The 12928-nt window shown below is 34.2% G+C and overlaps 1 protein-coding gene across 1 annotated transcript in view; it reads left to right on the forward strand.

Moving 5' to 3' along the window:
- The window catches only part of Rab1 (RAS oncogene family member Rab1), a 33639-nt gene extending 21441 nt beyond the window's left edge, over positions 1 to 12198 (forward strand). Inside the window, exons 4-7 of the mRNA XM_069826193.1 lie at positions 208 to 255; positions 1157 to 1384; positions 8278 to 8489; positions 10092 to 12198. Coding sequence (XP_069682294.1) covers positions 208 to 255; positions 1157 to 1384; positions 8278 to 8475 — 474 coding nt within the window. The 3' untranslated portion in view covers positions 8476 to 8489; positions 10092 to 12198. The remainder of the gene's footprint in view (positions 1 to 207; positions 256 to 1156; positions 1385 to 8277; positions 8490 to 10091) is intronic.
- The last annotated feature ends 730 nt before the right edge of the window (positions 12199 to 12928 follow it).

Here is a 12928-nt window from a genome sequence, read left to right on the forward strand (position 1 = left end):
TGCTTGTCGAATTCCTTTTTTGGGCGTTTTTGAGGTTCAAACCTGTTCGTTATTCTTAAACCACACTCTTCTCACATAAAGTAGTCACTCCTTTAAGTAATAAGTATAATATCTGACATAAAATGATTTTATTTATGGAATATTGGAGAGGGGTTCCTGGATTATTGCTATTTGGATGTTGTTACTGACTCTAAATCTCTGTTTCAGAAAATAAGAACCATTGATCTGGATGGAAAGACGATAAAGCTCCAAATTGTAAGTATTTTAATTAATAGATTTAGTCAGAATTATAATTAATAACTATAGAAATTATCGTATCCTTTCACGAATATAGAACTAACTACTGGCACAGTATACATATTGAAACAGTACCGACACTCTTCTTGCTAGATTTCATGCAGAATGAATATGCTCTTGCATCTGACTAGCAATCCTAGAAGTGCCTAACTACAACTTTTTATCATTGTTGAGTGCTGAAGAACGTGTAGAATTTCATAATATAATTATTACATTATTCAAAATAGTCGTTTTAAACACTCACAAAGAATAAGTACATATTGCCAAAGATGAAGACTGTCGTGTTGAAGACTTTATTAATTTGTTAAAGTTAGATTATTTTATATTATTAAATTGTCTACAGATTTAGTATAGCATTGAGGAAAAAGAAGAAAAAACCATTTAAGTTTAAACGAATTGATTACATTTTATATGTCTTTCAGAAATTAAATTTTTGTTGAGATTGTGATTGTTATTGCATTTTTCATGTGTGCTTCTAAATCGTGTAACTTAAGGTGAGTTATACATGTATCCAAAATATTAAAAGTTGTCAAAATTGGATGTAATTATGTATTAGTAAGAAAGTTTTGACACTTTTTATTGTACTTGAAATTCCAGATGTTCAGTTGAAAATAGGGTGCTACACAGTGTAACACATTAATGCCGTCTGCGGTACTAGTCAATAAAAGTAGTCTACATTTCTGACCAGCTGAAAATTTTTTTACTTATTCTGAACATTCGCTGCATGACATAGTTACAATAGAGCATGACTGTAAATGTAGTGCAATCAGTGATCATACTGAAATTACACTGAATTCAGACATTACACTTTGAAAGATGATCATTATTATTATTGGTAATATTTGTTGTTTTATTTCAGTGGGACACAGCTGGACAAGAACGGTTCAGAACTATTACTTCTAGTTACTACAGAGGTGCACATGGTATTATTGTGGTATATGACTGCACAGATCAAGAATCTTTCAACAATGTTAAGCAGTGGTTAGAAGAAATTGATCGTTATGCGTGTGATAATGTTAACAAACTGTTGGTAGGAAACAAATGTGATCTCACAACCAAGAAGGTTGTTGACTATACAACAGCAAAGGTAGGTATGAAACTTTTGGAGAAAGCATTGTTGTCACATAATTGTTTGTCTTTACTTCGGTATGGGATTGGCAATTGTGTAGTCCTGTATAAAAGCCATGAGCTGTTCAGTATATTGTGGTATACTCGAGCAATTGACATTGATTGGTTTTCACGATATTAGCATGGTTATGAATAGTAAAATTATGCTGGCAGTTATATTATATTTCACACTTTCCACAGTTTGATTACATGACTGTCAGCACCCGAGTATTTTAATTATGCTGTATTCAGTGTGGAAAATACTTAAAAAAATACAGGGTTAAGCCAGTATCAGATTTCGTGTAAAATTTTACTTTTGTACTGTGTAATGTTGTAGACAACATTTACTTCCATGATATTAGATAATGTACCAATCCATCTGTTCTTGAAGTTAACTCAGAATGGTGCAATGGGTTTGTACCATTCTGAATTAACTGAATCTCAAGTCAACTGTTTCTGCCAAAGGGACTATGTTTCGATGTTTAGCAGGTCCTGTCGTATTTGTAGAAAATTTGTAGCAGGTTTTCTCGAAATTGTTTGGTTTTCTATAAAATTCTATTGTAGCAGGTTTTCTCGAAATTGTTTGGTCTTCTATAAAATTCTATTGTAGCAGGTTTTCTCGAAATTGTTTGGTCTTCTATAACATTTTAAGTCTCACTTTGTTGCTCTAGTTTCTTACTACATTTGGATTATCTCGTATAATTCAAAAGTTTAAGACCAGTCAACCTGCAATCTGTTAGTCTTTCTACATGTCCATCTAATCACCACCATTGCCATTGTCAATCACGAATTGGGTCATTATATTACATACCTGTTCCAGCCTCGTTCAGGAGATTTTAAATGTCTTCATCTTTTCCTGGAACATTTTGGTTTCCAATCTTCTGTTATTGTTTATTTACATTTGTATTTGCATATTTATTCTTGGGACACATTAAGTTGTTTTCGTATATTTTCGATTTTATCTGTGACTGGTATTAGTTTCAGTTCTTTAATCATCAAATTGATTACTTGGTCCTGATTTTGTGAAAAGTTCACTTTTAGCTGCTTTGTCCGTCATGGTGAGCTCAAACATTACTGCTTTACAGCATGTTGGGATGGACTGCGGTTATTTTTGTGAATTGTATAACAATTATGTCTGAACATGCGTGCACAATTCTAAAATTTGTGTGCAGTTTTTCACAAATTGTTACGAATACTTACTTAATTTCCATGTGGTAAATCCCTGTCCATGTAGTTAACCTTCTTGGAAACATTTTATGTTTACTATAGTAGTTTTTGAGATGGGCAAAGCATGTAGCACATTTGGGCGAATCCAGAAATCATATGGAGTGTTAGTTGGGAGGCCAGATCAAAAAAAGACCTTTGGGAAGGCAGACGTAGATGGGAGGATAATATTAAAATGGATTTGAGGGAGGTGGGATATGATGATAGAGACTGGATTAATTAATCTTTATCAGGATAGGGACTGATGGCAGGCTTATGTGGGAGTGCCAGTGAACCTCTTGAGTTCTTTAAAAGCCATTTGTAAGTATATATTTTTTTTTAAATCGAATTGAATCACTTTCCAAAAGTGGCATTGTTTTGGATTTTATCAGTGATATCTGCATTTCAAAATTTTGATAAGGTTATGTAATGTGAATGTTTTGCTTTGTGTATCATCCTTGGTATTGAGAATTACGTTCACTTCTGTGGAGTAACAGCATGTCTGATTGTGAAAGAGTGGGCTCTTGGTTGGGCAAGTTAGCTAGTTGAGGTTTTTTTCCTTGGTTTTTCCTCAGCCCATTAGAAGCAAATGCTGTGTAACTTCGGTACTGAACCTGGACTCATTTTGCTGGCATTATCTTCATTTCACTCAGACGTGACAACAATAATACTTGTTGATTTTATGTTGCTATAATATGTTTACTAAGAAATGTGACATCCCAGATTATAAGGATTATATGTCTTACTATGAATTTTTCTTTTAACTTTTAGCAAAATACACAACACTTGGATAAAATATTAGCCTATATACAATTAGTTGCAAAAGTAGCTTTATTGCACACATGGGTCTTAGAAAATTCCCTACATTGTATTCCAATCTGAACCACTCTTGCATAAAGCTAAACTTTTGTAACAATTTGTCTAATACACTATTATTAGCATCAAATCTTTAGAAATATGTACTGTATTGCTTTCACGTGTTAAAATTAGGTGCCTTGTTGTTGACTAGTTTCAACCTGTTGTAGATTATCTTCAGAACTGGATGTTCCTGGTTTTCACGCCTTCTGATTGTGCTTTCTGTGGGGTTGTGTTTGTGTAGTGTAATGTGGAGTCAAGTAGTGTGTGTGTTTTGAAATTGAGATAGTGTGTGTTCTGAAATTGAGTTGTGTGTTGAGAATATCATGAGGGTGTGTTTTTGTGTGTCTGTATATTTCATATTGTTCTATGTGTTTAGTTTCTGGTTTTTTGGTTGAATGTTTAGAATTTCCATGTGTGTTTATGTTGCTATAGGTGTGGTTAGCATTAGTGTTTTGTGATTTTGTTATGGCTATGATGTCTCTGTAACGTGTTTGAAATGATTCGTCTGTCTGTCTTACATAGAATTGTTGCAGGTGTTGCATTTGAGTTTGTATACGCCTGTGTGATTGTATTTGTTTGTTTGTGTTGTTTGTATGTTGGGATGCATTTGTAGTGAGTTTTTTCTTCTGTATGCAATCAATCTTCTTAATGTATCCAGCTGTTTGCTGACTACATAAAGTCCACTATAGTCCATTGTAGTCTATTCAGTTTTTGTTTTTCATGAGGGGTATTTTGATTGGTGTTCATTATAGATGCCTGTTGCTAGTAGCCAGAGTTGAAGTGTAGTCAATATATACTGCAGGACGGTATCTTCTGCAACTGGTACTGATGATTTTAATTTACTTCTTTTGTGGTTTATGGATGGACAGTATAGAAGAATGTGTTCCAGATCTTCATGATTATTACACCACAGACAAGTAGGATTATCAGAAATGTGAAATCGGTATAGTTACAATTATTGTCTTTAGAGACAATATTAGGCACCCTCCACAAAACTGGCTTCATTTATACACCGACGGATCCTTGATCTCCAGAGAACAAGGTGCCTGTGCAGGTGTTACGTGCTGTCTCTTCTCACTTTATAGATCTCTTGGGTATGGAACAACAAGTTTTGATGGTGAAATCATTGCAATAAGTGAATGTCTCAGGAACCTTCTATGCCACATCAATAAATTTAGGAATGCAGTTATATTGTCAGACACCAAAGCAGCTATTCTATCAATCGTCTCTAAACACACACCTTCATCTCAAACAGCAGAAATAACTAAAATGCTCTCTCAATTAATATCACTCAATAAAAGAATTGTATTCCAATGGATACCATCTCATTGTGGAATCCTGGGAAACGAGAATGCGGATGCTTTAGCAAAGAAGGGCAGCACTGCTACTTACAGACCTGTTACTAAATCTATGTATTACTCTGTGAAGAGATTTATTAAATATACATACTTAGACTTCAACAAACAAAATTTAATAACTCAATCCCAAGGGAAAAAATGGAACTCTTTGCATCAAAATCCACAGTTAATTCCCGATTTACCACGAAAATCGTCTGTAGCTGCATTTAGATTGGCAACAGGCCATGATTGTTTGGCCAAACACCTGCATAGAATTGGAATATATCAGTCCCCTAACTGCCCATTGTGCAACTCAAACCAAGAAATGGATTCGGAACACCTCAAAATCTGTGCTTCAGTGGCTGGTCATGATAATATCTTTGAAAAATATTGGAGTGCAAGAGGTCAAATGACTTTGTCAAACGCCTGGCATTAGAAAACAACAACAATTATTGTGTGACAATATGACCTGTTCTGGCTCTTGATAAAAATGTCTGAACGTGTCTGGGCAAGTTTTTGTACATTTCCAGGTCATTTAGATTCTTTTGTACGGACTGTAAAATTTTTCTTTGTCAGAAGAGAGCCAATTATTGATCCATAGGTTTATAAAATGAGACTTTACTAAAGCAAAAGCACTGGATAGAGATATCACTTGAAGAGGTCTTGGTTGCAAATATGTTGCCTGTTTTGCAATATTATCGACTTCCTTGTTTCCAGGTATACCACAATGACTAGGTATCCATTGAAATGTTATTTCCTTTTGGAGTTTTTTTAGTTTACTTGTTTCTGAATTGGAATAATTCTATGTGCGTATAGGTTTGGTACATATTTAATTACATTAAATATAGCCCCCTTGGAGTCGGTAAGTATGCAAATAGATTTTTCAGACATTTGAGTAACACATTGAAGATCAGCATCAATAGCTAGCAATTCAGTGTCAAGACTGTAGAGGATGAACGTGGTATGAAGTAACTTTCTTGATATTTTGGAATATAATACCCTGCTCCTGATGTCCCATTATTAGGATTTAGAGATCCATCTGTATAAATTTGAAGGTGAACCTTACATGTGCTGCAGAGTAGTTCCATGGCATCTAACTTAATGTATGGAGGATCATTTTTGGAATGATTTCCTGGAATTTGTATGCTATGTTCTGGAATAACCCATTGCCATGGAGGAATTTCGTTCATAACTGGGTTTTAGCAATGAGTGTGTGTGTGATATAGATAGGTATTTCTTCTTTGTTTATTTTATAGAAATTACACAGGATATTATTTGACAGTTTGAAGAACATCTGAGATCTGGATGAGGCTTGCAATTTTAAATGTATTTTTAGATCCTTTTGTAATACATAGTGTCTGATTGGTTGAATATTACATTCAATTTCTAGGGCAACAGTTGATGTGGTTTTTGGTACTCCTAGACATAATCTTATGGCTGAGTTTTGAAGAACAGACATTGTTTTTTGATGAGTTGCTGAAGCTCCTCCCCATATTTCACATCTGTAGATCAATTTTGATCGTATATAAGCATTATAAAATAGACGCATAGTCGTGATATCTGATCCCCATTCCTTATTAGCTATGATCTTCAAGAGATTTAATCATGGTAGACACTGCGAAGCAACATTGGTTAAATGTGTTTTCCATAAAATTTTTTCATCAAAAATTAAACCAAGGATCTTAGGAGTTGGATTGTACTGAATTTCTTGATTATTCAAATGTGAGGTTTATAGTTTTTTAAGCTATATCTTCTTGTGAAGACAGTGTATTCAGTTTTTGATTGTGAGATAGATAGATTCCTTTGGATGCCCAATTACTGATATTATTTACAGCTGTTTGTATAATGCAATGTATGCAATGTTGTAATTTAATTTCTTGAATGAGGTTGCAATTTTGTGTGTTTTTGTATGTTAGTGTAATGTATTTTTTGTGTTTGTGTTACATTGCTTTTTTTCGTAATTCTGTTTTGTCTTATTATGTTGTCTGTTATGTTAGGGTTATATTTGTTTTCTTGTGCTGTGAATTTGATTGTGTTTAACTCTTCTTTGTAGTCTTATTGACTCATTGGTATGTTGAGTAGTCTGTATACCATTGTTCGGAATGCAGCTTGTTTGTTTTGTGTTGTGTATGTGTGTTGTTGTTGGTTTTCTGTAGATTTTGAATGTGTGTTTTTGTTGTTAACTTTTGTTATTGTGATCTCTAGGAAATTTATGGATTTGTTGCTTTCAATTTCTAATGTGTAGTGAGCTTTGGGAGTATTTTGTGTTGATGTAGGTTTTGCATCTGTCTTGTTTCCTTTATACAGTATTAGCACAGTCTAGTATATACAGTCACGAAGCTCAATACGTAATAAATATGCATCCATTGATAGTTGCTAACCACTACGATTGTTAATCACCTCATTACAGGCAATGCAAAATAGTACCGGCACAGTCTATTGTTCCTAGCACCCTCACAACTCAAGCTTCGTGACTACATACTAGACTGTGGTGTTAGTATGTCGTCTACTTATGTGCCATTATATGATGTCTGTGTATTTATCGTCTTTGTTTAGTAATTATGTCTGTTCTATGTTGTGTAAGAATATTTCTGCAAGTGTACTGGAAATAGATGATCCCATGAGTAAGCCTTTGGTTTGAGTTGAATACAAATTGTTATTGGAAAATCTCGAAAGGATTGTAGTAGATATACTTAATTTAGTTGCGATCATCAGCGGACGTAATCTCAGAGGAATGTCTGTTACACAACACAATACACATCCTGAGAATGAGTCAAGCCTCGACGACAACTTGCTGCAATTGAGATGTGTGGCTGATGTTTACGGCACCATTTTAATGCAACTGTCCCTGATGCAAGTAGTGCCGAATTAGCACCCATTAACCATCTTCGTCCACATATGAACAGTGTCTTTTGTTTACATCAGGATAAACCTTGTCCGGGTTTAGTGTAATAGTAGTATTTATAAACATAAATCCTTATTTTTACCACACTGACTAAGTTGGAATAGTCATGGGATATTATTTCCATGTCGCCCTGAGTGGCACAGTTGGTATAGTGCTAACCTTCTGTGATCGAGGTTGCGGGTTCGATCCTGATCCAGGTCGATGGCATAAATACCATAGTGTTCTTAATTGTGACAGGCTCATGTCACTAGTTCTAGCGGCATGTAAAAGAACTGGGACAAAATTCCGGCACACCAGCGACTCTGATATAACCTCAGCAGTTGCAAGCGTCGTTAAATAAAACATAATTTAATTCATATTTCCATCTTGCCTGATGACTAAAGTATATGCAATCTCTAAAACGTCATATTTTCAGATATATTAGCTATGAAATACTCTGAGCAAAACAGTTTCCCATTATTCTTTTCTTCCTTGAAAATCGTATCACTTAATACTGGATTCATAGAAAATTCTTCAGAATAGGTACTGTTACATTTTGAATGTTAGCCACACTGCTTTCTCTGTTCACAGGAATATGCCGACCAACTCGGTATTCCTTTCTTGGAAACATCAGCTAAGAATGCAACAAATGTAGAACAGGCATTCATGACGATGGCTGCTGAAATCAAGAACAGAGTGGGACCACCTTCGTCAGCAGCAGAAACAGCTAATAAAGTAAAGATAGACCAAGGACGGCCAATAGAGACAACTAAATCTGGATGCTGCTGAAACTAGTAAATAGAGTAAGTGATCTGAGAAGATTTAGTTAAATGCTTTTCTTAGTGCTGTTGTGTATTTGTGCAAAGCACATACTATGTTCTTTCATTAATGTTACTACTGTATGAAGGGGACTACTTCACTTTAGATGGATGTTAATGTAATTTTGTATAGTAAAACTTCATTTACATGTAATTTTGTACAGTAAAACTTAAATTACATTTTTTATGGGGTGCCAAAGAAAAAACGTTTATTGAAAACTTACAACTGAAATGTCATTTAATAACGTCTGAAATAGCATTTGAAGACTATATCGGAAGAACAAGTTAAGTCCGTTTGGTAAGATTTTCACAACGATAATTTAAAACTCATAGTTAAGTCATCTTTGAGTCTAATATATTACTCAAATTTATAATGCCTATTGAAGAATGTAAGATTATTTGTAGGAAATCTTAGCTGCTTAGAGCTATATTACGAGGTAGTATCCAAAATATTCGGGACTGGTGCTGCCGTCTGGACAGTAGTTGCAGTAATGTTCTGCAACGGTAGATGGTAGCACTAGCATATCCTGAGAGTTTGTGTGCAGAATTTCATGCAGCTAGGTGGATAGGTTGAGAAAGGAACAGTGAATATGCATCAAATTTTGTACGAATTTCGGGAAAAGTGCTATGGAGATCCTGGTAGTGATTAAACAAGTGTTTGGGAACAAAGCATGAGCCGTACCTTGCCAACCTGGGTAGTGCAGTTGGTATAGCTCTGGCCTTCTGTGCTCAAGGTTGTGGGTTCAATCCCGGTCCAGGTCGATTGCATTTAAGGCTCATGTCAGTAGATTTACTGGCATGTAAAAGAACTCCTTTGGGACAAAATTCCGACACACTGGCAACGTTGATATAATGTCGGCACTTGAGAGCGTTGTTAAATAAAGCATAATTTTTTTATGAGCCATACCTGCGTGTTTGAGTGGCATGCTCAGCTCAGGACCGGCCGGACATCCATTGAAGATGACGAACACAAAGTCAAGAGCATGCTTTTGGTTTTGTTTGATGCCAAGGGGATTGTGATACTCTAATCCAGAAAATTTTACGACACTGACGTATCTTGTTCTTCATTTAGTATCATGTGATTATTTTACAAAAGTAGGTTATTTTGGACTGCTTGCTCCTAAGGAATAAACCATGCCCTAAAATTGTGTTGTTACAAAATGTTTCCTTTTTTCTAAAGCAGTAACAGTGTCATTGAAGGATACGAAATAGGTGGAGGAAAGCATGGACAGCTTCGAATTTCCACGAATTTCAAAATGGGCCACATCTTAACAATGAACATGTATTTTTGTGTCCTTTTCGAAACAAAATTGATTTAGAACATATAAATGACGTTTCGTATCTCCCAGGATTTAAAGTACAATTGTATAAGCATTCCTAGGATTTAAAATACGATTGTATAAGTGTAAAAACGTATAATCAAAATTAATGGATTTGCAGTTACCTGGTTATGTACTGGACCCACAATATAGTAATGAGTGTTGTCATGACGTATTTTTTTTTGTTTTTGATTAAATGTAAATTAACAAGTAGTTGCATGGTGGGACGTTACATAACATTGATGGTGATTTGTGATGTTTGTTGCAGATTACAGAGCATGTGACCGTTTCCCATACTGAAGTGTCATATGAGAGGTGAAGAGGGGCATGGTTTTCCAGATACTTAACACAGGTGTATCAAGATTTTTGTGAATAGAATTCGATCGAAAGAGTAACTGGAATACCAATTCATGAGAACTGGACGGATGGTTTGATTTCCAGCAGGTTTGGTCCGGAGTGTTATTTGTAGCAGTGAGGGCAGTTGTGCACCAAATTTTTAGCTCTAGCGTCGTCGTATTCCTGAGTGTGTCTGTAGTTGTGTCTGGAGCAAATCTTGCTGGTGGGGAAGCTCGCTTTCTTCTGGAATAGCCCCATTATGTATGTCAATTTGAAGAACATCATCTAAATTGTATGGTCATTGAAGTGTATTTAATAAGAAAATTTGATATTTCTAAGCATTTCACATATGTAAAAAATATACATAGTATACATACATATATATAAATACATAATATACACACTACTTTTCTTTGTGATTTGTGAACATTTTTTGGAGGTTTAGGATTAAATTTCCCAGGGGGAGAAAACTTATTTTCTTTGCACACTTTGAATGCTTTTCGTGTATAATTTTTATTTTTCAATTACTTCACCTTTGCCAAATGGACATGACTGCGAAGGGCTTAATAGGTGTTGTATGGAGGTGTACAGAGTAGTAGTTCGAAATCTGTCATTCCATAATTATAAGAACTATTGTAGTTGTCTGTGTTTCTCCTGAATGAAGTAAAATAAATGTTCTAAATATATAATATAGAATAGGTTGTCTTTTCCTTGGTAATGATCCCACAAAACATTTCGTCGTGCATTTTGTTTGAATGTGTCAGAATTCTCATGCTTTGGATAGTCCGTAGTTTTGAGTTTATTAACATGTTTTATAACATGTATATAATAGCTATTGAAAAGAGTAAAACATCGGCAATTTGAAGTTTGCTGCTGTTGTGTTATAGGCCTCTCTGACACCTGTTTTAGTGATAGTATTGATAAGTTTCACATTTTATCTGTACGAATTTGACGTTTATTCAATTTAAATTTATTTATCAGAGATTGTAAAGTAGAGATGTGTACATTTTGTGCAAGGTTGCCATCCATTTGATATTTCTCATTTTCTTTGCAATGTTTGTAAGATTGTGGATTTTATTTTCTATAATAAAATCTAAGTCGTACCTACATTTTTAAATGGTGGTTATAAATATATAATTTAATATTATTTATTTATTGTGGTTTAATTTTGATATGCCACATTATTCACTATAAAGGCATGCTAAAGAAATGCACTGTAAGAGATTTGTAATGGTACGAGTTCTATGGTCGAGTTGGTGTGAATGGAGGATATCACCTGTATATTGTATTAACTATTGTGCCTACATGATGTCAGTTTCTATTGAACGAATCCTTTGCCTCCTCCGCAACCCCCAAAGAATGTTAACTATTATCTGGAAGTACTTGTTGATATTAATTTTAAAAACTGATACTATACATTTCATTATAGCTTTATATTAAAGAAAATCTAAGATTGTGTACACTGGTCTTTATGAAAAATATAAGTTACAAAATGAGAATAGAAGTTATATTTTGTTGTAATACTATCTGGAAGTATAACAATGTAACAGTAATGCATTTTAATATTCAGAATTGTGTTATTTGTATGAATGCACTAATGGAGCTTGTCTCCATGTGATGAATTTGGCACTTTCTGCCATTTTACTGCATCATTACTACAATTTCGTAATAAAATACATTGTTTTCAGAATGCTGTATTTGTAGGACAAATAGTTTTAAATATCAGTATGTAACCAGATCGATGCTTTTGTTGTATTTATTCTAAATTATATCTAGTGAATAATTCAATCCCTTGATTTTTCTATGAAATTGCGCTATTTTAAAATGTAAAGATGGTAATTGAGTGACCATGAAAAAAATTGTAGATTTCTCATGTAATTTATGCACATTTTCCTCTTTGACTTGTGCATCTATTATGTGAAGATAAAATAATTTGAAATAGTAAATACACGCCATTTGGAATTTATCTTGTCTAGTATGAACTTACTATTATGAAGAATTAGTACAGATCTCAATTTGAATAAAGATCGATGAAGATAGGTGTACGCGTTACTTTGATGTTGAAAAGTTGTGGTATATGTGGTTTCGAACTTATGTGATACTTCCTCTACCTTATTCCTCCTTGAAGTTATCAAAACTACTGTCTCTTGTAAGTTTTTTGCTATATATTACGTCTGGCTGAATGATATATGGGTCACATTCCATGTCAACTCAACGAAATGTTGTTGCATCACCAAACTGGCCCATTTTTTATTTCATTTTTTTTTAGTTCACGCTAAAGAACTTGTAAACCCCGCAGGAAAAGTATTCATTGCAATTGGCACATGGGAAAAGTGCATTAACCCTATAAAAGTTGTTTTTGAGGAAAATGACTTTCAAAATTCAAATAGTTTTCCAAAATCCTCATTTGTGTATTTTTGCTTCGTGATCCTCTTGCAGTGTTTGCTAGAGTATTGTTAATCTTTCTTAAAAATATCTGAAAGTTTTAATTTAAGAATCTAAACGAGTTTAAATGTAAGAGGATGCTGTGAAAAATTGGAGTTAACACACTTTTCCCACCCACCCGCCAATTCAATTTCTAAAACCCATATTTTTTTGACTAATATGTAATATTTTTTTAATGACAACCGCGTCATCAATCATTGCATTTATTTTCATACATTTTATCACTGAATGTTGTAGTTCATTATTGGGGGGGGGGGGAAACAACACACTTGTTCCCAACATTGCTTATTAGACATAAGCAAGAAACTTCCAAAATTTTGTGAA

This window comes from Periplaneta americana, chromosome 5, assembly GCF_040183065.1.
Source record: "Periplaneta americana isolate PAMFEO1 chromosome 5, P.americana_PAMFEO1_priV1, whole genome shotgun sequence".
NCBI lineage: Eukaryota > Metazoa > Arthropoda > Insecta > Blattodea > Blattidae > Periplaneta > Periplaneta americana.